General features: G+C 47.5%; 2 protein-coding genes across 4 annotated transcripts in view; both read right to left on the reverse strand.

Annotated features, from left to right (window-relative positions):
- gmds (GDP-mannose 4,6-dehydratase) overlaps positions 1-16,995 on the reverse strand; it is a 167,414-nt gene extending 150,419 nt beyond the window's left edge. The window contains exons 1-4 of the mRNA XM_086144824.1: positions 16,746-16,995; positions 3,863-3,907; positions 2,017-2,104; positions 1,180-1,289 (exon numbers count right to left, since the gene is read on the reverse strand). Coding sequence (XP_086000950.1) covers positions 1,180-1,289; positions 2,017-2,104; positions 3,863-3,907; positions 16,746-16,844 — 342 coding nt within the window. The 5' untranslated portion in view covers positions 16,845-16,995. The remainder of the gene's footprint in view (positions 1-1,179; positions 1,290-2,016; positions 2,105-3,862; positions 3,908-16,745) is intronic.
- A 5,587-nt stretch (positions 16,996-22,582) lies between these two features.
- Positions 22,583-25,753, reverse strand: part of mylk4b (myosin light chain kinase family, member 4b) — a 43,346-nt gene continuing 40,175 nt past the window's right edge. For all 3 annotated transcript variants that reach the window (XM_086144725.1, XM_086144734.1, XM_086144717.1), the window contains 2 exons: positions 24,645-24,693; positions 22,583-24,553 (listed from right to left, as the gene is read on the reverse strand). In XM_086144725.1, coding sequence (XP_086000851.1) covers positions 24,649-24,693 — 45 coding nt within the window. In that variant the 3' untranslated portion in view covers positions 22,583-24,553; positions 24,645-24,648. The remainder of the gene's footprint in view (positions 24,554-24,644; positions 24,694-25,753) is intronic.

The raw sequence follows: 25,753 nt of genomic DNA on the forward strand, positions 1-25,753 counted from the left end.
TCAGACGGGGATCAGGCATCGCCAGGAGAGCCGGGAGGCCGTGTTTTTTTTTTTTTCCATGGATACCGACTTTAAAAAACATGATTTAAAATGAAATTTAAAAAAAAAAAATGTTTTCTATGATAAGCAGTTCCCATCAGTCATAACAACAAAAAGATTTAAAAATTCATTCTATTTTTTTTTTAGCACCTTTCGCCACCTTTAACTGGCGTCTTCCCTCGGTCCGCGTCGGCTAAGTTTGCAGACTCCCGACCCCGACTCGGCTACTGTTGCTATGCTGCTCAAACTTCGGCATCCGCCATGTGAATCAATGGTATTTTCAGAGATGTTCTATTTTCTTTTTTTTTTTTTTCCTCTGGGGAAAATGAGCGCAATGTTCTGGACAATCCTTGGCTGAGTTTCGTGGACGAAGAGGACGAAACTCAGCACAGGAGCCGCGGGTCGTGACGGTTTAAACGGGGAGGGGGGGGGGGGGGGTATCTTACCTTTAAATACAATAAATCATCCACACTCCACCTATTCCTGACAGCTTGTTGAAAATAAATGTAAAAAAAAAAAAAAAAACGCCGCCAAGGAGAGCTAGCCACACACACACACACACACTTTTTCGTAACGTGTTCAACGAAATTGCCCGTGCTGACTTTAAAACCCAATGAGTGTGATATCGATGGTGCCGTTTCCACGGCGACGCACGCTTGTCGTTTCTCGCCGTCCACCGCGGCGACACATCGGTAAATTCCTATCATTTCTCAGAGCCCCCGAGCCTCCGTTAATGTGTCCAGCCCTTGTAAATAAACACGTGGAATGAAAAAAAAAAATAAATAAAGTTTGAGTGCGGCCTATAAATAAAATATGGCCCGTATCATATTCAGGGTTGGGAGCTTCCACATCCAACCCATTCCACGATATGAACATCTGTTTATTTTAACAGAGAATGCTTAATGGCCCGGGTCGAAGAGAGAGAGAGAAAAAAAAAAGAGATGTAACGTAAAACTTTATCCGTGATCCTCTGGTCTCGGTCGGCGATGATGACAACGTGCTGTTGGAATGCGGCCCGCATACCGAAACGGAGACTCCGAATCCTGAAAACAACGCCCTCACGCCGCCGTCCCAGAAGAAACGGCTTTTTTTTTCCCGAGAACGTCGCGTCGCTAGGAAGCTAATTCGTCGGCGCCTCACCTTGACGTGGCTCTGAGCGCCCAGGTTGTAGATCTCCGTCGGCTTGACCTCGTTGATGATCTTCACCAGACACGTGCTGTCGGTCAGATCGCCGTAGTGTAGCTTCATGTCTGACGGGGAGGGGAAGCACAACGTCGCCGTTTAACCCATAGACGGTTCACATCAGAAGGGGGGAAACTATTTGTTATTATCAACTATTTATTGAGTCCAATGATTGGAGATTCTTGGAGTCAGCTTGTCACGTATCCTTACGGTACAATGTACGGTACAATCCTATGAGGCCTTTTCTTGAGAAACTACCCAACCCTTGGATTTTGTTTTTTTTTTTCTCCCCCTAGCAGATGAAATATTATAAGAACCCAGAGTGAAATTCGTTCGCTCGCGGGGTTTCGTTGACTCTGCCCCACATAAAGCAGCCTGTGTTTACACTTGGCAGTTTGTTGTCGGCGTGTGCTGGTCACATGGGTGCTAAGGGCCGGGCGACGGAAACTTTATCATTACATCATAGAAAAATTCCTCTCCTCGCCGTACCCCTGCCAAGTTGTCGGCAATATTTCTTGAGAAATCAACACAAAATGTTGAGTGGCGTGTTAATTTTTTTTTAATTTTTTTTTATGGACATTAACATATTATGACTCACGCTGTTTGACGAACAGAGCTCAAAGAGTCCAGACGTAATAAAAATTCCCTGAGATATCGCCTAGCGGCGCGACGGCCCTGGGGGGGGATTTCGGCTCGTCGCGGCCTCCGCAAACACCGTCCGGAATGCGGTCTGGGCCGCATCCTTAACACATTTGCCGGTAGGTGGAGCGGCGAAGGTGTAGCGAAGAGACTTACTGCCTTCGGTGTGCGTCTGCGGGTTCTGGTAGAGATGCTCGATGCGTCCGGTGTTGAAGGAGCTGGATCGGCGCAAAATCCCATGAACCTGAGGGGCGAAGAAGAGCAGGGGGGGGGGGGGGGAGCTTAGCATCTGTCCATCATTAGAAAAGAAAATATGTTTCGCCGTATTTGGTTTTCAAGATATTTGACAAACGTTGATTGATGAAAGATGTTACGTAATAAATTTGGGTGTGTGTTACCGTGGTGGACAAAAACAAATCTCATTACTTCGTCACAGCAACGTCAAGAAGAATTAGTACAGGTAGTGGAAGAGTGATATATTATCATAGCCTGAACGCGACACTTCCTGTCCGGCAGCAGTGTGTGACAGCAGTGCCGTGCCTATGTGTGTGTGTGTGTGTATCAGGAAGTCCTACAACACCCAAGACGCACCTCGTAGGCTTGGATTTTAGTAACTATTTTAGCCGAATTAAAATACGAGGCTGTGATTTAAGGCCACCCTGAGCCTCAGCTGCGCCAAACACAGTAAATCTTTTGTAGAAAAAAAAAACAAAAAAAAAAAACATCTATATAGGAGGAGCCTTTCTTCACACAGCGGGGGAGGGAAACGGGATTTCGAAGAATTGGAGGGCTTGTAAAAATACCGAGGAGACGTTCCGATATGTCAGTGCAAGTGATAAGAGAGGGGAGAAAAAAAAAAAAAAAAAAAAAAAAATGGAGGTTGTTGAATGAGATTCAGACAAGCTCGAACTCATCCGCCAGAGGCGCAGGTCCGTGGAAGGGGTTTCTCCGGATGATGCGGGGTCTGCAGAAGATGATGGAGGACTTGTTTCTCTATCGCGCGTCCGTACAACTCGCCTGCCCGGAGCGGGACGGCAGGTCAGCGAGGACGCGTCGGGAGGCGAGCCACATCCACTGATCTGCACAGGCTCCCAAATGATGTTTGGAGCATGTTATTATTTGTGTGTGTGTGTGTGTGTGTGTGTGTGTGGCTGCAGCCTCAGTGTTTTCCACGTTACGTGAGTGAGGAAGGTCTGCACGGGGTAGATAACAGGCTCCCATCCAGGGGGAGTCCATTAGAGGGAGGACGCTGTGCCCTGACCTTACATCCTTTATTCACTGTGCGCTTCCTGCCTGCGGACCCCTCTTTTAATGCCAACCGTACCGCCGCGCCCCGGCCCGGCCCGGCCCCGGCCCGGCCCGGCCCCCCTCCTCCTCCGATCTGGGTCCGGTCCACTTCCCCTCGGCTGGCGAAGCCGGTCGGCGTGGATGAAAGCGGCCGTTTGTGCGTTTTTGCCACACATTGGAGGCGACGGGGTGAAATCCTGCAGCTACTGTCAGGAAAACACATGAGCTCTGGTGTGCAGTGCATAGGCACAAATGTGTGTGTGTGTGTGTGTGTGTGTGTGAGAGAGAGAAACAGCCCCCCGATGCCTTACATGGAATGGTGTCTGTTAGAAGTAGCTTGTTAACCTTTCCCGTCCGTCAACGTTCCACTGCCTTTTTTTTTTCTCCCCTCCCGAAAACGTGCGGCGCGGCAGGTGAAAGTGACCGTCCTCGTCTATCGGACCCCGAATGTGTTTGAGGGAGAAAAAAAAAAAACAACCAAACAAAAAAAAACAACAACAAAAAAACGGCGGATAGCTGTTCCAATCAGGTCGGGGTGTGAGTCAGACTTCGGCTGATAGCTGGGTTTCGCTGCACGATGCAGTGGCTGGACTTATCAAGGGTGAGTATGTGCGTCTGTGAGTGTGTGTGTGTGTGTGTGTGTGTGTGTTCCTTGGCACTCGCAAGTGACTGGATTCAGTCGTGGATCAACACGTCCACCTCTGGGCGCTCATACCTCATAGCCCTTGGCCAGCAGGAACTCAGCCAGGTAGGATCCATCCTGCGAAAAAAAAAAAAAGCAAAGGAAGGCGGACGTCAGGGATTCGGAAGTCACTCGGAGAAACTTACGGACGGGACTGCGGTTTGTGGTCGGATTACGTCGGAGTCGAAAAGGGCCGATTTTAGACGGAATTGTTCTAAGAACGGTTTTTCCCGGCCGTCCGGCTCGAATTTCGTTCTCGGAACTCCCGTCCTCCGGGGGGAACCTTTTAGATTTTGCATTTCCGAAGGTCGGTAGCGGGCCAGCGTGACGCAAGCGTCTGCAAAGTGCTCAAAAACAAACCGCCGCAAAGGAGAAACAAGTTGCCGCAGTCTCCATTTTCTGCATGGCGGGAATAAGAACCGTGGACTATCAGACGGGTTGAGGTGTTTTTATTTCGTCCCTGCGCCGCCTCGCCGTGTGAAAAACCCTGTTGTTAGCTAACTCTGTACTATTTTGGCAAAAATGTCGATGTTCCGTTGCCAGAAGACCTTGGACCTCTTCGTCGGTGCATTTCGAGCCTCTTCTATGCATTTTGTAAAGCGTAAACAGCAGACCGGGGACCAAAATAGTTTTTTAAAAATGATATCTGATAATCTCACGCACGGGCCGAAACAGGGTTTGAGCTCATTTTCTAATCTCAGTACAGCCTGAACTTCACTTTTTTCTCTTCGCTATTTCTTTTTTTTTTCTCTTTTTCTAACACATCTATCTATAAAAGACTTCACTTCGAAGTGATTGACAGGATCCAAAATTAACGGGATTCCTCCCTGTGCTGAAAAAAATTTCCAGGCAGGCGTCCACGGCAAGCGCAGTTTTTTTTTTTTTTGTGTGTGTGTGTGTTAACCAAGCGATCACAGGCTGAGGGATTCGCCTTTTCTCCGTCCGATAAACACTTAGGAGTAGAAACTATATAGAGAATTTTTTTTGAAATAATCTTCGGGAGAAAGTCTCCACATCGTTTAAAGGGGGCGATGACAACCGGCGCGTTAAAAAAAAAAAAAAAAAAAAAAGGAAAATAAAAATCACACCCGGAGCATGTTTTCGTTGAGAAAGTGAGAAAGTCGGCGGCGGGAGAGCGGAGAAACCTGCTGCCGCTATCGGTCGGCATTGTCGAAAGGGGAAGGGGAAAAAGAAAAGAAGACGGGCCGAGGGTGAAAACGATCTCCGAATGTCATAATCTAGCCGGGTGAGTGATGGCGGCGGGTCCTGGGAGAGCCCCTGTTCTCGGCAGGGATCCTTCCCGCGGTGTCGTCGGACGCCGATAATAACAATCTCGGCCTGTCGACCGCGAAAAACAAGCGCGTTTGCTGGAGCGGCTCCGACCCCGGCAGTTGCCACGTAGGATTGTGTTGCAATCCTCGGCGGGCCCGATCTCTCTCAGCGCTGGAAGGATCACAATCGCCTCGGTCACGATTAATCATTTTGACCCGAATCCACGTGGGAAGGAGGGGGGGAGGGGGGGGGGGGAGAGAACGGGGTTCCGGCTGAAAACGACCGGAGTTTTCTTTTTCGGAGCGGCCCAGAAAGGAAGTGCCGAAAAAGCCCGTCGACGGGTCTGACAGCGAGGACCCTTGTGCTCCCCGCGACCAAGACGGACGTGTCTTTACTATCCGAGAGCGTCCGGTACCGAAAATAAACCGGCGTGCTTTTTGTATTTGCTGACCCTGTGACATATTTAAAAAAAAACACGCGTGCGGTCGAAACCCACTTCAGATCCCCGAACCCCTTTTTAGCCATGTTGTTAAACCGCTGCCGCGAAAAAAACTCTGGAGCTGCAGTCCGGAGATCATCGGGGCCACATGAATCGGGGGGCTCCGGGCAGATGCCTACCCCGTGTGTGTGTGTGTGTGTGTGTGTGTGTGTGTGTGTGTGTGAAAGAGAGAACCCTGTCAATAAGGTCTTGTTCCCCTCATCCATGTTACTCTGTCTTTTTTTCCCTGCTCAGACTTTCCGACCGCACATTCTGCAACACTCTGGAACATTCCGAGCCAGTCATGGCATTCATCCCTCACCCCCCCCCCCCCGAACACACACACACACACACACACGAGTGCTCACACTTGCCAACATGCCAGCACAACACTTCCTCTCCAGGTCTGGGGAGTAACAGTCGGGGTAAGGGGGCAGAAAGAGGAGGGGGGCTGGAGGCGTCCCAGGACCTGCGCCCAGCCACGGGCACCACGCTTCATGTTTTAGCCTGCGTGAGGGCCCCCCCCCCCCCCCCCCCGCTCTCCCAGACACCGCAACGCCGTCTGGCCAAGTCTGCCATGAGGCACGGACGTGAGCTCGGATCCTCACGAGAAAAAAAAAAAAAAAAAAAGGGGGAGAGCTATAAGTTGGAACAAATCGGGTTATTTGTTAAAGTGAAACAGCTGAGGCCCCCGTCTTTCGGCTGAGGTCACCGGGAGTTGCTCGAAGCGCTCGCCGGCCGCCAGGGGACGGGGAGAATTCCAAAGTAAGCGCGCGGACACGGCCCGGATTTATTTCGACTCCGGCCGAAATGGATTTACCACTGTGCGATAGGTAAACACGCGGCTATAAACGTGATATGTCCCGCCATTTTCCTCCGGCGATCCGGACGCCGGGCGGCAGCGCTCTCGGTAAGCCGACCCGGACTTCCCCTCCCGGGATATATAATCCCCGATATGTGTTTTGGTCGGACCCCCCGTGGAGACGGTCGATTCGGTTCGAAAGAGCGCCGGCCGCCTGAAACCCGAAGGGGAAAACATGCGACGCAATTCTCGAATCGGAGACCACGCCGAGGGGCCTTTTTTTTTCCGCGGCGGCGGCGGGCAAACGGCGGGGCGGAGCCAGCGCCCTGCCACCTGCAATTTGGCAGTCAGCAACTGGGGCTGAGGGGCCTTGCCAGCCTCTGGCGCGGTAAACAAGTTCCAGGGGGTAAATAGAATGAAGGGCCAAAATGTCTAACAACATTTCATTGAAATGTTTTTGGCTCCCGAAGCGCTGTTTTTTTTCGGCGCCGCTTTATAACGTGAGACGGGGGGATCGCCGGGAGGTAATGGCGCGACCCGTTCCGACCTTCCGAGCGGTCGGCCAATATTCTCCGGAGACCGACGGATGGCGAAGGGTGGGGGGCGGTTGAGTGCGGACGCACAAACCGCATGACCAAAACAAAAACAAACAACCAACATCGCCGGGCGCTGACGATTCATTTCGTCAATGAGGCGTTGGACGTCGAGCGCTTCTAAAAAAAAAAAAAGTCTCTTCTTTTTATGCCTCTTTCTTTTTACGAAGAGTCAGTCTACTGTTGCGATCTGTCAAGTCAACCCCAACAAACTAAATAAATACGCCAGATTTGGCTCAGGCGTGAAGATTTGCCCGGTTTCCCTGCGGCTACCTTTTTTTTTTTTTTTTTTTTTTTTTTTTCGACACAAACATCGGCCCTCAGAACCGAAGCCACGCCGCCGGCTGAAATATTTGGCTTTCCCTCGTTCCGGGCAGAGAAGTCCACCTCAGGGCCCCCGTCCGTCACCTCTGTGGACAGCCACAAAATTAATCAGAGGTTCCAGGTGTGAAAGCGGATATATTCGGGGGCCGGGAACGCGCGTTTCGGCCGGTTCTGGTCCAAAACAGCTCACGGCTTAACAACCCGAGAGGCGAGAATGGACCCGGAGCGGCGAAGCGGCGTTTTACGGCCGTTTTCGGAGGTAAACTGAACTTAATGACCGTCGGGGGGGAGGACGGATAGCGGGCCAACACATCCTGCCTCTCGGCACAGGCCGTCTAACCTACAATGAAAGTTTGGACTGGCATTTCTGGAAAATTCCATATGGGCCGCTAGGGGTGTAACGACAGACGCCATTTATTTCATATGCATTGTTTCCCGCCGTATTTATCGAGCTGCTCTTTGACTACTGTGAATTTTGACGTTTTCTTTTTTTTAAAAATCCAATCCAAAACTGCGGGGGGTGTTTTTTTTTTTTTTTTTTTCTCCCCACATTTTATTCTTTTTTCTGCTGTCAATGTTACCATGAAACAAAGAGAGGAAAAAAAAAAAAAAAAAAAAAAGTAACATGAATTTATTGGTTTGGGAGATCATTTTCACCTCCTGCAGGTTGATCGCGGCGTGTCAGGTGGCATTGATTCGACCGGGGTTGTTTCTGTACAACCTGGGGGCGTTGGGGGTGCGCGTAGCCCCCCCACCACCTCCACCACCCCCACCACCACCAGCCAGGCTGTCCCCGCAGCGTTCAAAGCTCCAGCCGGTGTCATGTTTTCCTGCCCCTGTGCCAGGGTCAAAGCGTTCCACGCCAGACCAATATGGAAAACAAGCCTGAAGAGCTGCAGCTCTGTTTGAAAACAAGAGGTTCCTTTGAGGCTGCGCTAGCCCATAAACCCTGGCTTCACCTTGCTGTTTCCTGTTATGGGCAGCTGAGTGCTCGGTGGGAGCGCGCAATGGACACACACACACGCACACGCGCGTGCACACACACACATGCGCAGCAGCTACATGCTCACCTGCCAGGTCAATTCCACGCTACAAACTCCCCTCAGACTCATTTTGGCCTTTGACACAATATGATCTCTTTACTCTGCGGCAGCGCTGAGAAAAAAAAAGAAAAAGCCAAAAGGGGTCAAAACCCCGCTCGGTGGACAATGACCGACTCAGGTTTGAATGCCGGCCGTTGTCGAGGCGACGGCCCCCACGTGGGATCGGCCATCGTGACGCAGAAATGCGATGAAACAAGGCAGGCTGCTCAAACAGCTTTGAGCAATGCAGCTTCCAGCTTTGTCAAGGTGGGATTCGGGGAAATATGACAAAAGTTGTCTTTGGAAACAGGGTAGAAAGCAGTATTTCGGGGCGCTCCCTCACCCAAATATGGTATCGGACGTGTTGTGAAACCGGTAAGAAAAGGTTTGGGCTTTAAACAAAGGAGGGGGAAAGCCTCCCCGTGCCTGCAGAGGCCTGCACACCTCTGGATTCTCCCGGCGAGATCCTTCTCGACCTCTGTGTTGGTTTAGGAGCCGGAGGCCGAACTCTCTTTTGTCTGATGTTCTCCCTGAACGGTTCCCTGCGAATTCGGTGTTTTCCGGAATCAGACAGACAAAGAAAAAAAAAAAAAAAAAAAAATCTCCGATGTCCACTGGCGCGCACAGACAGCCGGTGAGCCCGACGCCGTCCCGTAGCGAAAGGGGAAAATACAAAACGGAGCAGCTCGGCAAAACAGTCAAATTACACGCCGTGGCTCTGGAGCGGAACGCGGCGGCGCTGAATAAATTCACGGACCCAGGCGGGGGATGAGACGATGGCGGCGGCGGCACTCGCTTCTGCGCAAACAACCGAAACGATGAGAGCGGCGGTGTTGCATTTTTTTCTCCTGTTTTTACTCCGTTTGTTTTTTTTTTAAACACTTAACAACGGTATCATTGTGTCTATGGTTAAAAAACAATATCATATAAAGCTATGAACAACAAGAGGAGAAAAGAAAGGGGACAGATATTTGAAAAGATAATAGGAGGGTGAAACAGAAGGAGCGAGTGAACCAAGAGATGAAGGGAAAAAGGGGTGAAAGGACCGGAGGGGGAAAACCGAGAAAAAAAAAAAAAACTAAACTAAAGCTGATGAAAGATTAAAACAATCCATGTGACAGAAAAATGTTAGCAATGTGGGTGCTAACATTAGCTCCAATCAATGGCCCCGCGATCATCATCATCATCAGCCCGTCTCCATGGCGCCGGCTCATTAGGACGACGGAGAAGCCCAGGTATCCGGCGGTGGCAAGTCTTATTCTATTTTTTTAGTGAACTTATACATTTTGTTTACATCCGGTTTCAGAATCGGAGCAAGCTCGAATCCATGACCGTCCACCCCGAACTCTGCCCCCCATTTCCAATATTGTTTACCGACTTTGTTCATTAAGGACACAGCGTTTTCATAACATTTAGAACAGCAATCGCGGTAGTAAAACCTTATTGAAAGTAACATCCAGCATGAAATTGCGAGAAAGTACCAAGTAAATAAATTCATTCCCAAAAAAGAAGGCCTTACCCACCAAAATACTGGCAAGTCTAGAAAAGCAGAATTTAAATCCCATTGGACAGTCAGCTAAGACATTTGTTAAGAAACACACACACACAAACACACACACACCATAACGGCCAGCCGTAGTTGTTATGATGCAAAAACCAAAATAAAAAAAGGGTTCTTCAGTATAAATGAACATTGAATTTATGATGGTAAAGTTCTACTGTCAACCCTGACTGTGTGTGTGTGTGTGTGTGTGTGTGTGTGTGTGTGTGTGTGTGTGTGTGTGTGTGTCGGGGGCAGTCAAGACTGGACAGGATGCTTGAAAATAAAAAAATGTCGTAAACATCCAGCGAGCCGTTTAAAAGCAAAACAAGCCGCCCGGCGCCCCCTCCGCCAAATGTGAGTTTGGCGCCCCCTTGTGGCGAAAAGGCGTACTACATGGATCCCATCTGAACCAATCCCATCTGAAACATCCATCACTCATTGTCTAGCGGGGGGGTTGATATTTGGAAGAAAATAAAAGGAATAAAAAGTATTCGACGAGCGCCTCCAGAAATTTGATGAGTTTTTTTCTTTTTTTCTTTTAATATAAACACAAAGTTCACGGCCGTGAGTGCATTTATTTGTCATTATGCGTAATCCACAGGCGAATCGTATTAATGTGCTTTCTTTAGGCCGCAAGCGGGAGCTGCCAAGTCGGCCGCCGCTCTGCAATTACGCTTGATATAGTTTAATGAAGCTGTAATCATACACCGACAGACACACTAGCACATGTGTGAAACACACGCGCACCGACCGAGCAATAGACGAAGATGTTTTGGCGTGCCGGGCATGCGTGTTGAATCTACCCCCACCCTCCACCCAACCGGTCGGTGCTATTTATGACCTTGAGGTGATGAGAGAGTAAATAAAAGAACAGAGGATCCTGAAAACCGCTGCGGTGCAGCTTATGGACAAATGCAAAGAAAAATTAAAAAATAACACATGCGTACATATGCAGAGAGCAACTGTGTGTATGCACACATATGTCAAACACACTGATTAAAAGGGGAAATTATGTTTTCTTAAACAAAACAAAACAAAATATTTTTTTTACATTTTAATAAATGCTTATTACCTGACTGGTTGTGTCCAGTGTTCAAGTTCCCAAATCATATTACTTGTGAGTTTCTCTGAATCTACGGAATGATTTACAGCCAACGAGGATGCGGAAAAGACGGGCGATCAGAAAGTTTTGTCGAACAAACGGGATTTGGTACATTCCTATTTCAAAAGAAGAAGAAGAAGAAGAAGCCCTTTTTCATTGACACATTGAGATTCAGCTTCATTTGACCATTTGCTCAACAACAATGTGCGAGGAGGAGCTCGGGAACGGAACCGGGAACATTTGGTGTCCAGACAACCGTTCCGTTGGCAACCGTTGGCAAAGAAGAACCAGATCGTTTGACCCAATTGTCGGGAAACGTCGGGATCAACCTTCAGGTGTTTGTGGGGAAACCGTACCGGAAGACACAGGCTCGCGGCCGTCGTGCGGCCTGCAAATCTGGAAAGGAGAACACGGGACGGCCAAACACGGCGGGGTTCTTTGCAGGCTTGTCGGGGGAACGGCTGCGTTCGGATGACGATAAAGAAAAATCTACCCTTCAGTGTCACCAGGACCTTAAACACCATCGGCACGTATGCGGGCGAGGCTGTTTGTCAGCGAAACCCGTGACTCGGTTTGGGGGGGAAAAGGAGAGGGCGAGTGGACCCGGAGCGGAAGCCCCGGTTCGTGCGCTCGGTTTTAAAGCGGCTCGGTTATTCCCGTTTCGAAATTTCCTCCCGACCCCGATGTTCCCCTGCGTACGCAAGCCAGAGCCGCTCCGCTTCGGAACAGGCCCAGACGCTAATTAGCGAAAATTTCAGGCCTGACGGTCCAACGGGAGGGGGAGCGGGTCCAAGTTTTGAACCCGATGATAAATGACAGCAGCCGTGGAAGGTTGCGGTGAGAGAGGTCGAAGCTCGAAAGTAGAAGGTTGGGACGCAAAGAGCGAGCGGTGACGTGTGGCTCCTCGGGATACTTTTTGGCGCTGGGGCCGAAACCGTTTTTGAGGGTACTCGCTGAAAAAAAAAAACAAAAAAAAAAAAAAAAACGGAGGAAATATGAACGCGAAGGACGAACCGCGATGACACAGCTGAGCAGAAAAGAGCGGGCGGAGGAATCGGGTTCAAAGTATGTCGGGATGCGGAGACGGCGGACGTGTATATTTAGTATTTTTAAGGCCGACTGGACTTGAAAGGCGGGGTTCGAAAGGCAACGGCCGCTGGGAGAGAACGGAGCATGAAGATGGCGGTAACGCCGCTGCGTGGACGCCAACCGCCGAAAAAACCTCACGGGAGGGACGGAAAAAAAAAAAAAAAAGACGACGTAGTCGAGGTAATAATTTGAAAGCAATACTTTGGGGATGGCGGCGGCTCCGCGGGGTCACAGCGCGAATCTATACAACCACCTCAAACACCGCCATAAAATCCAACACCAGTTGGCCATGAAGGAGAGGAGGTCTCGGCCATGTTTTTTTTTTTTTTTGTCGGCTGCAAGCGGAGGGGAGTCCTGTGTTTAAAGTCGAACGAAAACAGTCGGAAATCCACATTTGAGGGATCGCGCGGCGCTACTCCAGAGCGACGTACCAGAAGTCTTTGGTTTTGGGACGCATGCACGGCAAAACAAGTGCAAAACAGCTAAACCCCCAAAACCTCAGTTTACTCCCGTCCCCTCCCTCCCCCCCCCGCCGAGAAACGCCGGGATGCCGGGGCCGCACGGCTAACCATCCGCACACAGATATAAGCCGAGCACACGGACGATCCGCCGGCGTCGTCGAAGCCGGCTGTTTGTACAGAAAACATACCGGAGAGTGGACTCCGGGACGCCGGGCCCCGAGGAAGCAGCTGCTTGTTACTATTAAATTAATTCATCTCTCTCCCGCTAACGGCGTATAGGGTTACATCTATCCCCGTTTCAACATTGCCAGACATCATTTAGATGAGGGATCAGCCTTGAAGGAGCCATCAGGAGCCGTTACGAGCGACAGAGGAGACGTGCGCATGGATTCTTAGCTTTATGATTATTATTCCTGGCATCGGCTCAGACTCCGCTTAGCGTCGCTCGCGGCCGGCAGGAGAGGAGGAGGGTGTGTAGTAAAGGGGGGACTGAGGGGGGGGGGGGGGGGTGTATCCAACGCCAGCGATGAAGAAAGATGGCGTTGAGCTGGAAGGATGAAGATCAAACAGCTGGAGGGGTCGCTCCGCAGCGCGCCGCCGGAGGAGACCGAGACGGGGGTGCGAGCCTCAAAGTGGGAGTGAAGTTTTACTGCCCGGCGGAGAGCGTTCGACCCGTCCTCTCGGTAACCCCCGGGTCGTTAAGCGGCGCTATCGGGCCCTCGACCCCTGCCCGGCGCTGCCTTGGCACTCAGGTGGTCTCTCATAACTCACACCCTCTCACCCCATTACTTCACGCTGACGCTGGCGGTCCGAGGTATCCGGACCCGAGCGGCACGCCGCGCCGAAAATTTATGAACAGTAGTTAGCCGGACGATTTACGGCACGGCCGTGACCCCGCGGCCCGGCGAGCGACTTCTGAGATGGTCTATCCAGATGCCGGGCCTGACCGCCTCCTGCGTGGACCCCCAGTATTTAACAATATCGCCATGACCGGCGGAATAAAAATGAATTAACGCTGTTATTCTTTGTATTCTGTTTTAAGGAGCGCGGTGGCGGCGGTGGAGGGGGACAGGCTGCTCGGCCATGGAATGTGAGACGGTTCGAAATGACTTTCCAAGACCTCCAACAGCTGTCCCCCCCCCGCCCGCCACCACCACCACCACCACCGCCGAGGCCTCTAGTTCTGGATCCGGTCGACTGAAAAACTTTTACCTCCTTCCAAGAGACATTTCCCAAGTCCGCGCCCCCTCCCTCCTTTCCCCCCACCGCCGATGTGCTCCGATGCGAGACGCGTTCAAGGAACAGACAAATACACCTCTGAATGTGGACTCCCAGGAAAACGTCCCTGGACCGGGTTCAGGTGCCAAAAAAAGTAAAATACTGCGTTAAAAGCGGTCTCGCGAGCTTCCCGTGGACCACGGAGCTACTTCCTCCTAGGGTTGGGAGCGACTGTCGGTGAAAACAACAACGCATCACTGAAAACAGCAGGGAGGGTCTGTTCTCACAGGTGTGGAGCCGAGCGACAAGAAATAACACGAGATCTTCCCGGCGGGGTGGAGACAGAGATTTACTCCACTGGTAAGGCAAGAAAAGTCTATCAAACGGCCCGAGGCACGGAGAAGATCAGGCGACGGAAATAAAGCCGTTTCACCCAGATCGGAAAACTTGTTTAACAGCATATCGGGTTAGATGGAAGTGCCAGATGGTAAATTCATCCGGGCCGCACCCAAGTGGATGAACACCTTGACGGCTTGGCCTTCCAACGGATTTCAGAGCAGAACCAAAGAATCCCCCGAGCACCCAGTAGGTTGACGTGGCGAACAAAACACGTTCCTGACGCCGATTCGACAGGAGAACAAGCCGCAAGCTTTCAGAATCCGCCTTTATGCGACGTCGTCGGCCGATCGCTCGGTCAATTTGTGGGTTATTTATCATCTAGACCTCTCTGTCTGCTCGCGGGGTGGGGGTGGGCCGGCGAGTCAATTCCAGCCGTCACTGGGACAAGAGGAGGGGTTTAACCCGGACGGGTTAGCTGTCAATCTGACCTTTCACGCTCTCATTCACCCCCTACGGACAGTTTGAGAGTCTCCAGTGAACCCGCTGGCTGTTTTTGGTCAGTGGGAGGAAGACGCAGAACCTGGAGAGAACCCAGGCAGGAGAACGTGGAGGCTCCACACAGAGAGTGCTCGGATTAAAAGCGTCCCGTTACGCAAAGCAGCGCTTCCGGCTCGGCATCGGACGACGAGCGTTGATTTTTTTTTCTTCGATTGGTCCCTAAAACGGAAAAAGCGAACTGTTTTCCCATCTCGAGAAATGACACGTTCCTCGAGCTAATTGAGACGGACAATAACGGCAGGAAGAACGAAAAACTTTTTTTATTAAACGTTCAGACCGTGAGGAAGAGAGATCTTCTTATCGCCGTCGGAGCCTAGCAACAGGTAAACAAACTCATCAGGCACAGGCGGCTGGGAAAATGTCAGTTTGCAGCCCTGGGAACAAACGCCCACTTTGGACTAGTTTTCCATGACAACATGACAATGAGACCCTGTAACTTAGGGCAACCAGGGCTGGGCCCTCGGGCTTTGAGACTACAACCCAGACAATGGCTTTTTGGAGAAACACAAGAACACAGGAGGAATATCACCACAATGTCGGGAGAGCGATCTTTCAGGCTGACCTCCTTTCCCTTATTTCAACCCAGCGATGGATGGCAACACAACATATTATAAACATTCATTTTTTTCGCTTTTTTTAGAATTTATCTCATCATTAAAAGTTACTGCGTATTAGTTTTCTGTTAATAACGGAACACTCACAATTGACTCATCATTATGTCATGGTTACGGTTTTCGCTTGCGTTACTATGCTATTGTTACATTCTTGACAAATTGGGATTGTCAATTATACTGCTACACCACACACACACAGATTTATATTTATTTAAATGCTTCACAGCAAGAAGGTCCCTGGCTGGATTCCGACAGGGGGGCCTTTCTGTGTAGAGTCTCCATGTTCTCTCCCGTGTCTGTGCGGGTTTCCTCTGCATTCTCTGGTTTCCTGCCACAGTTCAAAAACATGCAGGAGGTTCATTGGAGACGCTAAATTGGCCAGACATGTGAATGAGAGGGTGAATAGTCCTATGTAGCCAAAAGGCATGAGTGCACATTAAGTAGTAGACTACGAATTTAAAAGAAAAAATATGCATACACACACCTCCATACACACATACCCATATACACACACACACACACACGTATATATCAATTAAGAATAATTACTGTTTTGGTCACAAACAGGCTGACACTGACCAATTTTTAACCCACCATAATTTTGCTGAATGCGACTGTGCATTTTTAATGACTGTTATTGGGATAAGATAAAACTGTCTTAAGGAACGGTTAGAAAGGAAATTCTTGTGGCAGATAGCGTCAAAATTGAAAAGTGAAGAGTAATATTGCATATGACTGCGAAAAAAATTGCACACTGTACAAATAATTGACATTAAAGCATGTAATGGAGAAGCTGTTGGCTGCTTACTGATATTTTTTGATTTGTTTTTTATTGTGTTGTTTGTTTTATGTCCTCTTGCACTTTAACTGACAGCTTATATTTCTCGTTTTGAGTGTGTGTGTTGTTTATATCTTTTGTTTACTCCTGCACTACAGCTCTATAAATAAAGGTGATGATGATCAATTTCCTTTTTGCCACCTGTGTTTTCTCTAACAATGGCGAAGGCGTGGGGGTAGGAGGTGAAATTGGGAAAGGGAAAGCACCCGGATATCTTCCATCGATCCATAAATAATAAAAACGCTTTATTGTGGGCTTTTTCAAACTATTAAACAAATCTCAGAGGTTTTCGAGGGAATGGAAGCTTTCCACAGCTAGCTTTAGCCCCGCGGCTAAAGCTAGCTATGATAAAGTTTGAGCGGAGGACAGTCTCCCTCCCCCTCCTCCGCCCCCGCTTAACACACCTGACGCGGATGAAAACACCGGCTTCTCCCATCCCCAACCCGGTCCCTGAGAGGACATCCCGCCCCACATCGAGCCGTTACAGGTTTTCTTAACGCGAAAAGCGCTAAAAAAAGACCGACAACCACCTCGTTAGCTTCGGCGTTCAAACGGACGTTCGTGTAGCTGCGAACGTGCATCCGGGACACAGGCGGACGTTACCTGTCCGGTGATGCCGGTGATGACGGCCACCTTCCTCCCCCTCGGTGGGTCTCCGTTAGCCGCCGCGTTAGCTGTCGCCGCCTCGCAGCACTGGGCCATCCCGGTAGAACGAACACGGGGGGTCGGAGACGTAAAAAAGTAAAAAAAAAAAACGTGTCGGTGCGTGTTTTTACTTTCCAGTCGCGGTCCCGGTTGGGTACCGTCAGCATCCGTCACACACCGACACACACGCAAAAATCTACGAAACAGGAAGTTGTACAAGTCAGCCAATCAGAGGAGAGCAGCTGAGGAACGGCCAATAAAGAAGGTAGAGTACCAGAAAAGACGGAAGTCTGTTTATCACAGCGCCCCCTATAGAGTGGGAGGGGAACTGCACCGTGAAATATTGTAAATTAAGAGGACTGATAAAAGCTGTTGTCGAATTAAAAAATGAATATTAGTTAAAATAAAATGCAATGCAAAATAAGAATACAAATATATTTTATTTAAGTCGCCTTACTCGACACTGCACAGACATATACGTACACACAAAATACTGATTTAAAAGAAACAAACATAAAAAAAAATTTAAAGATTAACATGTATGTTATGACCCATTTATGAGCCGTAACGGGGTCATTATAGGTGGTACAGTGTTTAGCGATTCCACCTTACAGTAGGATGGTTCCTGCTTCACTCCCAACCGGAAGACTCCACTTATGTTCCCTGTTCCTGCCCAGGTTTCTTCCAGCTCTTCCATCTTCTTCCCACAGTCCAAAAAAAGTGCCAGCAAGTTGATTGAAGACTTGATATTATCCGCAGTTTTGCGGGAGCGAGTGACCCTTGGATGTCTGTGATTGACAGGTGACCTTCCCAGGTTAAACTCTGCCCCCTCACTGCCTCCTCCACCTTCCAAAACTAATGTTTTTCCTCCAGTGATTTTCTTTTTTTAATGTACCTCCAAATTTGGAAAACTGGAACGTCGTCACCCCCACCCGGTTTCATCAGACATTCCACAGAACCCAAAAACACCTAACATGTTGGTTTTGCTTTAGAAAAAGAAGTGGTGAAAAAAAAAAGTCAAAGAGTAGTTGTAAAGACTATAATAAATATATGGACTCAATGTTAGATGGTACTCAGGTTGAGAAGGGGTGCGATTTTTCTACATTAACACAGAGGGTGTGTGTGTGTGTGTGTGTGTGTGTGTGTGTGTGTGTGTGGTTGTGTGTGTGTGTGTGTGTGTGTGTGTGTGTGTGTGTGTGTGTGTGTGGAGGAAAAACCTGTGTTTCTCAGCCGTCCCATGCACTGAAGAATCATCCTGTCAGAGCGCCGGTTCAAACACGGGTTCGAGAGCAGAACCTGATCTATTGAGTTCAACAGGGAGATTCATTTCCCACTTCACCCCTCCTCCCCCACTCCCCACCCCGAGCCCGCAAAAACAAAAAAAAACATCGTAACGTGAACGATCAAACGCTCCTAATCTCTTATTGTTCTTGAACATTTGACCATTTATGACAACATCTGCTGCAGCTGAAGGTCCTCTCTTTCTCTCTCTCTCGCTGTCTCCCAGCGTGATGTGAGATGCAATTTCATTACGGCCGTGGGTAAACATGCAGGCGCTGACCCTCCGAGATGAAAAATAAAAGAGAAAGAGAAAGAAAACAATTTCTCCGGGGGTCCTGAGAACCTCAGCGGTCCGGTCGCCCGGCCTGCCTCCTCAAGAGGAAATCAATACACATCTCCGTTTCCACTCGCTTCTCTTCTTCCACTCTTCCCCGTCTTCCTCCGGGCGGCAGGTGTCTGGCTACCCATCTGGAGGTGTCGGGCCGTGGCGGCACCCCCCGCCACCCGGGAAAGGAGCGGCCTCCGAGCCTCGCGAGGGCGTGGGAACGGAACTGTAGGTGAACCGCACAAAGACTGTCAGGTTTGAGGATAAGCCGATGCTAATGCTAATGCTAAGACCCGATGGAGAACCAACCGAAGCACCTTGAATTGGTTCATGGGTTCGGTCCAGACGCTCGGACGTGGCGTCTCCACCGGTCCCGCGGCCCTTCTTGATGAGGTTTTAGCACTTCCGTCCCTCTTCTTTCCTCTTGGAAATGGTGAAGGTATCGGCCGACGTGTTTCACGTCGGATCCTTCGTCATCTGTAGTCCAACCGGGTCGCGTACATTTGTCGCCGAAACACTTTGTCTGGCTTTAAGCGGACTTTCTTCTTAAGGAGCCAAAGCGAGTAGATCCAGCACCGGGTTTCAAGTCCAATGAAGACCCGGACACACACACACATACACACCAGCACCACCTTTCACATGTCGGTTAACGTCGTTGTTTGTCTAGGTCAGGGGTCGGCAACCCGCGGCTCTTTCATCTTTACACTGTGGCTCCGAGCGGCTTGGGAAAATAAATTACAAATATTTAATTGAAGTGTATTTCATTTGTGTTAATTCCTTTTTTTAACTTTTAGTTCTAAGTTGGAAGATTATTGTGATCTTGAAATATTAAATAAAATTATATTTATTATTTTTCGCCGATCAAAATAACGTCACACTCACGGAAGCCGGTATACCCGCCGGCCGGTAAAGTCCCGGTTTGCAGATGCTGTGCGCAGAAGTTCAGGAGCAGAAGTCCCATAAACCAGGTAAAATAAATATTTATGAAGATATTTTGCAAATATTTATTTTTTATTGTTTACTGACACAGTGATTTTTTTCCCGATTTATTTTTAAAATTCAGGTCAAGGCTCCGCTAAACGCTCTGAAAGCCCAAATCTCAAAATTCTCTGTAATACTTTGTGAATTTCAGAAGCAACACACTACACACTTGTTCATACAAAGTGTAAAGGTAATAAAAAGCAATATGTACAGTGGTACCTTTATTTTAGACGTCAAAAAGTAATTGCGGCTCCCAGTGTTTTCTTTTCCGAGGACAAGCGGCTCTCTGGTGTTAAGGGTTGCCGACCCCTGGTCCAGACCAGGGGTGGCCAATTATTTTGGCAGGCGGGCCACATTTCTTATTTAATTTTTACGTACGGGCCAACTAGGCGAACTAAATGAAAACTGCAATTTAAATATTTCATTTTTTTGCCATTTTATTTCAATTTTAAAATCATTGTTAATAATATAAATGTGCCGATCCACAATATTTTGGAAAAAAAATTAAAAAGGAAAAAAAACAAGTCTCTTAATTCAATATTAATTGAAAATTCTTAAAATATTCAAGGAAAATATTTTGGCGGGCCGGATAAAAACCCAAAACGGGCCGTAAAATGCCCGGGTCTGGTCTCAACTGACGATTGGGATGAAACAGAACTACAAAAATGGTGCTCCGGCCCCGACATCGTCCTCGCTCCGCGTCCAAAAAGGAATGACTGCTGAGGACAGAGTGTGTGTGTTCGCGTATGTGTGTGTGTGTGTCCTTTGGAGAAAACCGCAGGCCGGGATGAAAAGGTTTAATTGAGACGAAGTCGTGAAATTATTTATGTTCTCTGGACCGACCGGCTCTGGGAACAGCTTTCGGGGGGTTTGATATATGCCGAGCAGCCGAGTCAGTGTTGGGACAGCAAGGCGATACTTTGATAGCTGTGAAAAAAACGTCCCCGACCCCACGCCAATACAAATGTCTCGAGGTGCCAGAAAGGGGGGGGGTTTACGAGTCCAAATCCAGATCTGTTAGTGTGTTCGGGAAGCCCGGCCTTTGGATCCGCATTTTTTCTGCCTCCCTCTCCGTTAATCTTTTGATCTTTCCCTTCTTTTTTTTTTTTTTTCCTCCAAATCGCTCACAATCCTCGCAGAAATGAAGCGTCCCGAAGTCCCGGCTTCTCTGGTCTGTTTTGATAGCTGGGAAGCCGGCTGAGCCGCCGAGCCCGTCCATCAATCGGTTGTTTAGGTTGCTAGCATTAGCGACTTAGCCGGTTGTTGTGTGCACGCGTGGATTTGAGTTTTTTTTTGTCCGATTGTTAAAAATATCTTTTAACTCCGTCAGCTTGTCTTGGTGGCATGAAGCTGTCCAGCTGTATAAACTATCCCCGTTTAAGTTTTAAAACGCGAGACTCCGTTATTTAGCGGTGATCAGGAGGCACGGGCGGGGAAATGATTGGATAAGTTAAAAAAAAACATCAAATCAAGCAAAGCGAACGTTCTTATAGTCTGTAAGTAAGGACCGGTCCGGACTAAAGCGTTTGTTACTTTCCCCCATACTTGTCGTGAACGTCCATCAAAAATCGTTCCCCTTTTTTTTTTTCCCTCTTGGGCGCCGAAGATTCGTGATTTTGACATGAAGCAGGAAAGTATGCGGAGCCGAGGAAGTCATGAAAGTTAGTTTGTGTCCCACGAACCTCAACAGGAAATAGGGATAAATACCGAGCAGCCGTTTTTATTGATCTTCCACCATCTAATCTTCTTCTCTCACACCGACTAACTTCCTGTCCTCTTTCCCTCCATCCATAAATCTCCTGCCAGCATCCTTCTACACCAGGGGTGTCAAACTCATATTGGCACATACCGCTTCATTTGAAGTCAATAGGGTCGGAACAGTAAATTCATTGTAAAATATAAAAATCTTTATATGTAATCCAGTGTTTCCCAACCGCTGTGCCGTGAAAGATCATCAGGTGTGCCATGGAAAAATGCCCACTTTCACCCGATTGGTCCGAAAATAATTTATTCGACGCAAATAATGTGTCTTCCTATGTCTATGTGGGCAGCGTGCAGTGACAGGCAGAACAATTAACTGCTCTTCCACTCGATGGCAACGGGTAGTGAATTAACCTGTGTATCAGATTGGTTATTGACGCTTTGCGTGATACATTTTTAAAATAAAAAGTACTTGTATCTGCGTAAACAAACAGGCAGCATTGTTGAAAACTACCAAGACGAGTGAGAAAGCGGTGAAAGATTGCTATAAAGTAGCTGAACTCATCTCTAAATCTGAACAGCCACTTATCATAGCAAAAATTTATACTTCCTGCCGGCAAAATCATTGTAGAAGAAATGCTTGGCTCAGGCGTTGATAAAGAAATAGCCCGAGTTCTCTCAAATAATACCATTTTAAGACATATTGATGACATGTCTTCAGACATTGCAAAAAAGTGTTCTGGAAAAGTTGCACATCAGTGGGAAATTTGCATCGCAACTTGACGAATCGACAGATATTAGATATATTAGATTACACACTTAGTAAATTGAGGCCACGGTTTCATTGTAATTCGTTAAAAAATGTTTTGGACATATTCATTTGGTGGTGTGCCGTGTGATTTTTCTAAAGTAAAATATGTGCCGTGACTCAAAAAAGGTTGGGAAACACTGATGTAATCAACCGTTCCTTTAAAAAATACATGATGAACAACCTGATTCATTAAGAAAAGTGTAATTTCAGCAACGCTATGCCTCAGTTCTGTCGTCTCAGTTCTCTGTGCATTTTGTTGTATTGTTCACCATGGAGAGTCTCATTATTAACCTCAATCAACAAATAAGAAGTGGTCCATTTTTCTTGGAAACCCCTACATTCTGTCTCAACGGAAAAGCGTCCACATTTCGAACTAAAAATGCTGTTTACAGACCCGAAACCGCATCCTGGCGTCACATGGCATTGTGCCATGTTGCTAACACTGACTAGCAGACAATATAGAAATGCATCTTTATTTAAAAAAAAAAAAAGTAGTTCATAAATTTTATTTATTTTTTAAAATTGTAGATTTATTCCATGGGCTGGATTGGACCCCCTGGCGGGCCAGTACCGGCCCGCGGGCCGTACGTTTGACACCCCTGGTCTAAAAACTCTCCATCCCAGTGACTCCCAAAGAAAACCGTCACATCTTCATCTCTTGCTGCCTCCGGCTCCGCAAACATCACGGGAACCAGACACTTGATATTGTGCTTTATTTGATTTCTTACGGACTAGGCTTATTAACAAGAAAACTTGAAAAAAAAAATCAAAGTTTCGATCACGAATTGAAACAGACAAGTATGATTCAACATTACGAAGACGTTCCATTTCCAAATGGAACGGTGACCAGTTCTTTCACGCAGGCCGGCACCGCTTATTCCCCTCCGCCGACCCGCAGGGGGGACGGCGTGCCGTTCAGACATCGGTGGGAGGGGGTTTTTGCCGGTTTGAACTGCGGTTATGGTTTTGCGACCGCAGGAATGGGAGGACTGGCGGAAAATAATTAAAAAAAAAAAAAAAAAAAAAAAAGAAAAGGATTCGTCAGCGACTCACCCCAAAGGCAGCCGTAGCATGCTGCCTTTGGGACCGGTGGTTAAAATCCGAAATTAAAAATAAATAAATCGTTAAAAGAAGCGGTATCATGAGGTTTCAGATTTATTTATCAGTCACGTCCGCTTGAACTTTAATTGGCCATTAAATAACTGACTGGGACGCCTTTTGCTGATTCTGGATTTATTCAGAACGGAATCGCAGGATCTTTTAATTCTATTTTTTTTTTTTTCCAGTCAGGCTCGATGAAATCGGGAAAAATTCGAAATAACAGGATGAAACCAGACGGGATTAGGAATTACACCCCCATCGTCTGGGAGGTCGTTTGGATCCTATTTTTTACGTCGCTATAAATGCGCGGAAAATCTCATTTACCATTATTGTCTCCAGTTGAAAAAAAAAAAAAAAAAAAGAGTGCGTTCGTCTCCGTTTTCTGTAGTTCCTTGTGCCTTCATGGAAGGTGAGAGGGTTGAGGGGGCCGGACCGGCTGCGGTGACGAGAACCGGGTTCTGAATGTGCTGGGACACGTCTACTTACTTAGAAGCTCTTACATTGCAGGGGCACAATAGCCATCAGAGTGATATATACAAAATAAATTAACAGGATGTGACTTCAATCCATATATATGTATATATATATATATGTGTGTGTGTGTGTGTGTGACATACATACACAGACATATGTATATATTTATACATATAGCAAAACAAAACATACATTTTTAATAAGACTTGTAAATTAAAAGAAAGAAAGAAATCTGTATTCACAAAAATATACGATTTAAAATAGAGGCATTCGGGACGGAGTTCGCTGAGGGAGCAAGAAAGAAAGACCCCAAAAAGTGCAAAGCATGCAAGGAAGGGATGAGGGGATGGTGTGTGTGTGGTGCGTGTGTGTGTGTGTGTGTGTGTGTGTGTGTGTGCGTGCGTGTGTGTGAGGGTGAGTGGGTTCATCTGTGAGAAGAAATGTGTGATGTTTTGTTTGGAAGAAAACCGATCCATTGTCGACATTTCAACAAGAACCCACGAATGAAAATGTCTTAATTGAATAATAAATAAATATTCAGGGGCCAAAAATGCAATTAAATAAAAATTCCCATTTTTTTTTTTTGTGGTTATTTTTCTATTTTCTACTTTCAAATATTAACTGTTTTTTTTTTTTTTTTTTTAAAGTTTCCTTTTTTTTTTTAATATTGCTCATTTGCTAAATTGAATTCCTAAGAAAACAGGTGAGGAGTAAATGAGTGGGAACATCATCATAATATGGACATTCGTGACGAACCGATGAGGGGGGGTTGAAAAAAAAAAATCCCGTTTTAACTTCAGGCCTTTCAAGAAACAAGAAATCATCTGTTTTGTTTTGTTTTGTTTGTTTTTTTTTTTCTGAGGGAGCAGCCAGAGGGCCCTGCTTCGGGCGGCTCGCGGCGAAGATGCTGCCGGAGGGTCTGCGTGTGAGCGGGCGTGGGGATGGATGTGCTAAGCTAACTAGCACGGGATGCAGAAGGTAGTCTGTTCGGTTGGGTTCAGCGGCGTTGGTCCAGTGTTGGGGCTCCGGGGCCCCTCATTGTCAGAAGGTGTGCTGGGGGGCCGGGGGAGGGCGCGGGGCCTGGCGGTGTCTCTACACAAGACGGGGGGGGGAGAGAAGGAAGACGACAGCTCGGCGGATGCTAACGGCGGCGGAGGCGAGCGCCCAGACGGCGTGGTCTTACCTGTCTAGCTCTCTGGAGGCGGAGCGTGTGTCGAGTGACACCTGTTCTTCTGTGGACGGAAAAAGACGCGGCGTTTCAGTTTTCATTTGCGGCGACGCCTTAACTTGTGAGTTTCCCGACCGATCGAATATATTTCCGCATTAAAATGAATTGAAATATTGAATGTTGGGGTTTATGTTGATGCTTGTTTGGGAATTTTGTGGGTGTGTTTTTGTGGTGCAAGGAATTCTGTTTTTTTTTTGGGGGGGGGGAATTGAGCGGGAACACTTAGTTGTATTGCAGACTTGTGTGCCGCTTTTGAAGCTGTTGCTTATTAAACAGACGTTTTACCATCAACCAGGTGTTTTCAGTGATTAAAACAATATCTTATATATATATATTAAAACAGTATCTTGATAATATTATGTACTATATTTATATATATTATATGTTTAATATATTCATCTGGTCAAGCCGTCTGGTTTTGTTACCTGTTTTCATATAAGAAAATGTACTTTGTGAATAAGAAATAATGTCTAAAAATAATTAAAAACTTTATAGCCTTGACTTTGACACTTTACAGTTTAATTTGTATTTCTTATTCTCTCCTTTTTTTTTTTTTTTGTACTGTTTATACAATATCCTACTGTTATTTATTATTGTTTTGTTTTACTTGAAACTCTGGCACAACAATATCCTTCGGGATAAATAAAGTTGTTCTTATTCTTATTCTTAATAATAGATAATAAAAAAGACTGAATCAGTGTTATCAGATGATTATCAGCGAAGGAGGATCTATCGCTTAATTTCACTTACTCGCTAAACACTTACTGCTACATTTTATTGCTAAAACGAACGTGCACATGATGCTACAAATGCTAAAAGTTGTTGGGTGACGGAGTGAATGTCTGCTTCACTAAATCCCTGTAAACGTCTCCTGCCTTCTCACAGACGGTGCCCTCCGTCACGGTATTTCACCGACAGCTTCTCGGACAAGTCGACGACGTGACTGTGTGTGAACTGTGTGATACATGATCACACAGTTCAAAGTGATCAAATGAGTGTGTGTTATTGGTGATCACTGAATTGCATTGGATTGTTGTGTGCGGCACCTTGTGGGATCCGAGTCA

This window comes from Fistularia commersonii, chromosome 1, assembly GCF_037954325.1.
Source record: "Fistularia commersonii isolate RoL2024-O1a breed Wild chromosome 1, RoL_Fcom_v1.0, whole genome shotgun sequence".
NCBI classification, from domain to species: Eukaryota; Metazoa; Chordata; class Actinopteri; order Syngnathiformes; family Fistulariidae; genus Fistularia; species Fistularia commersonii.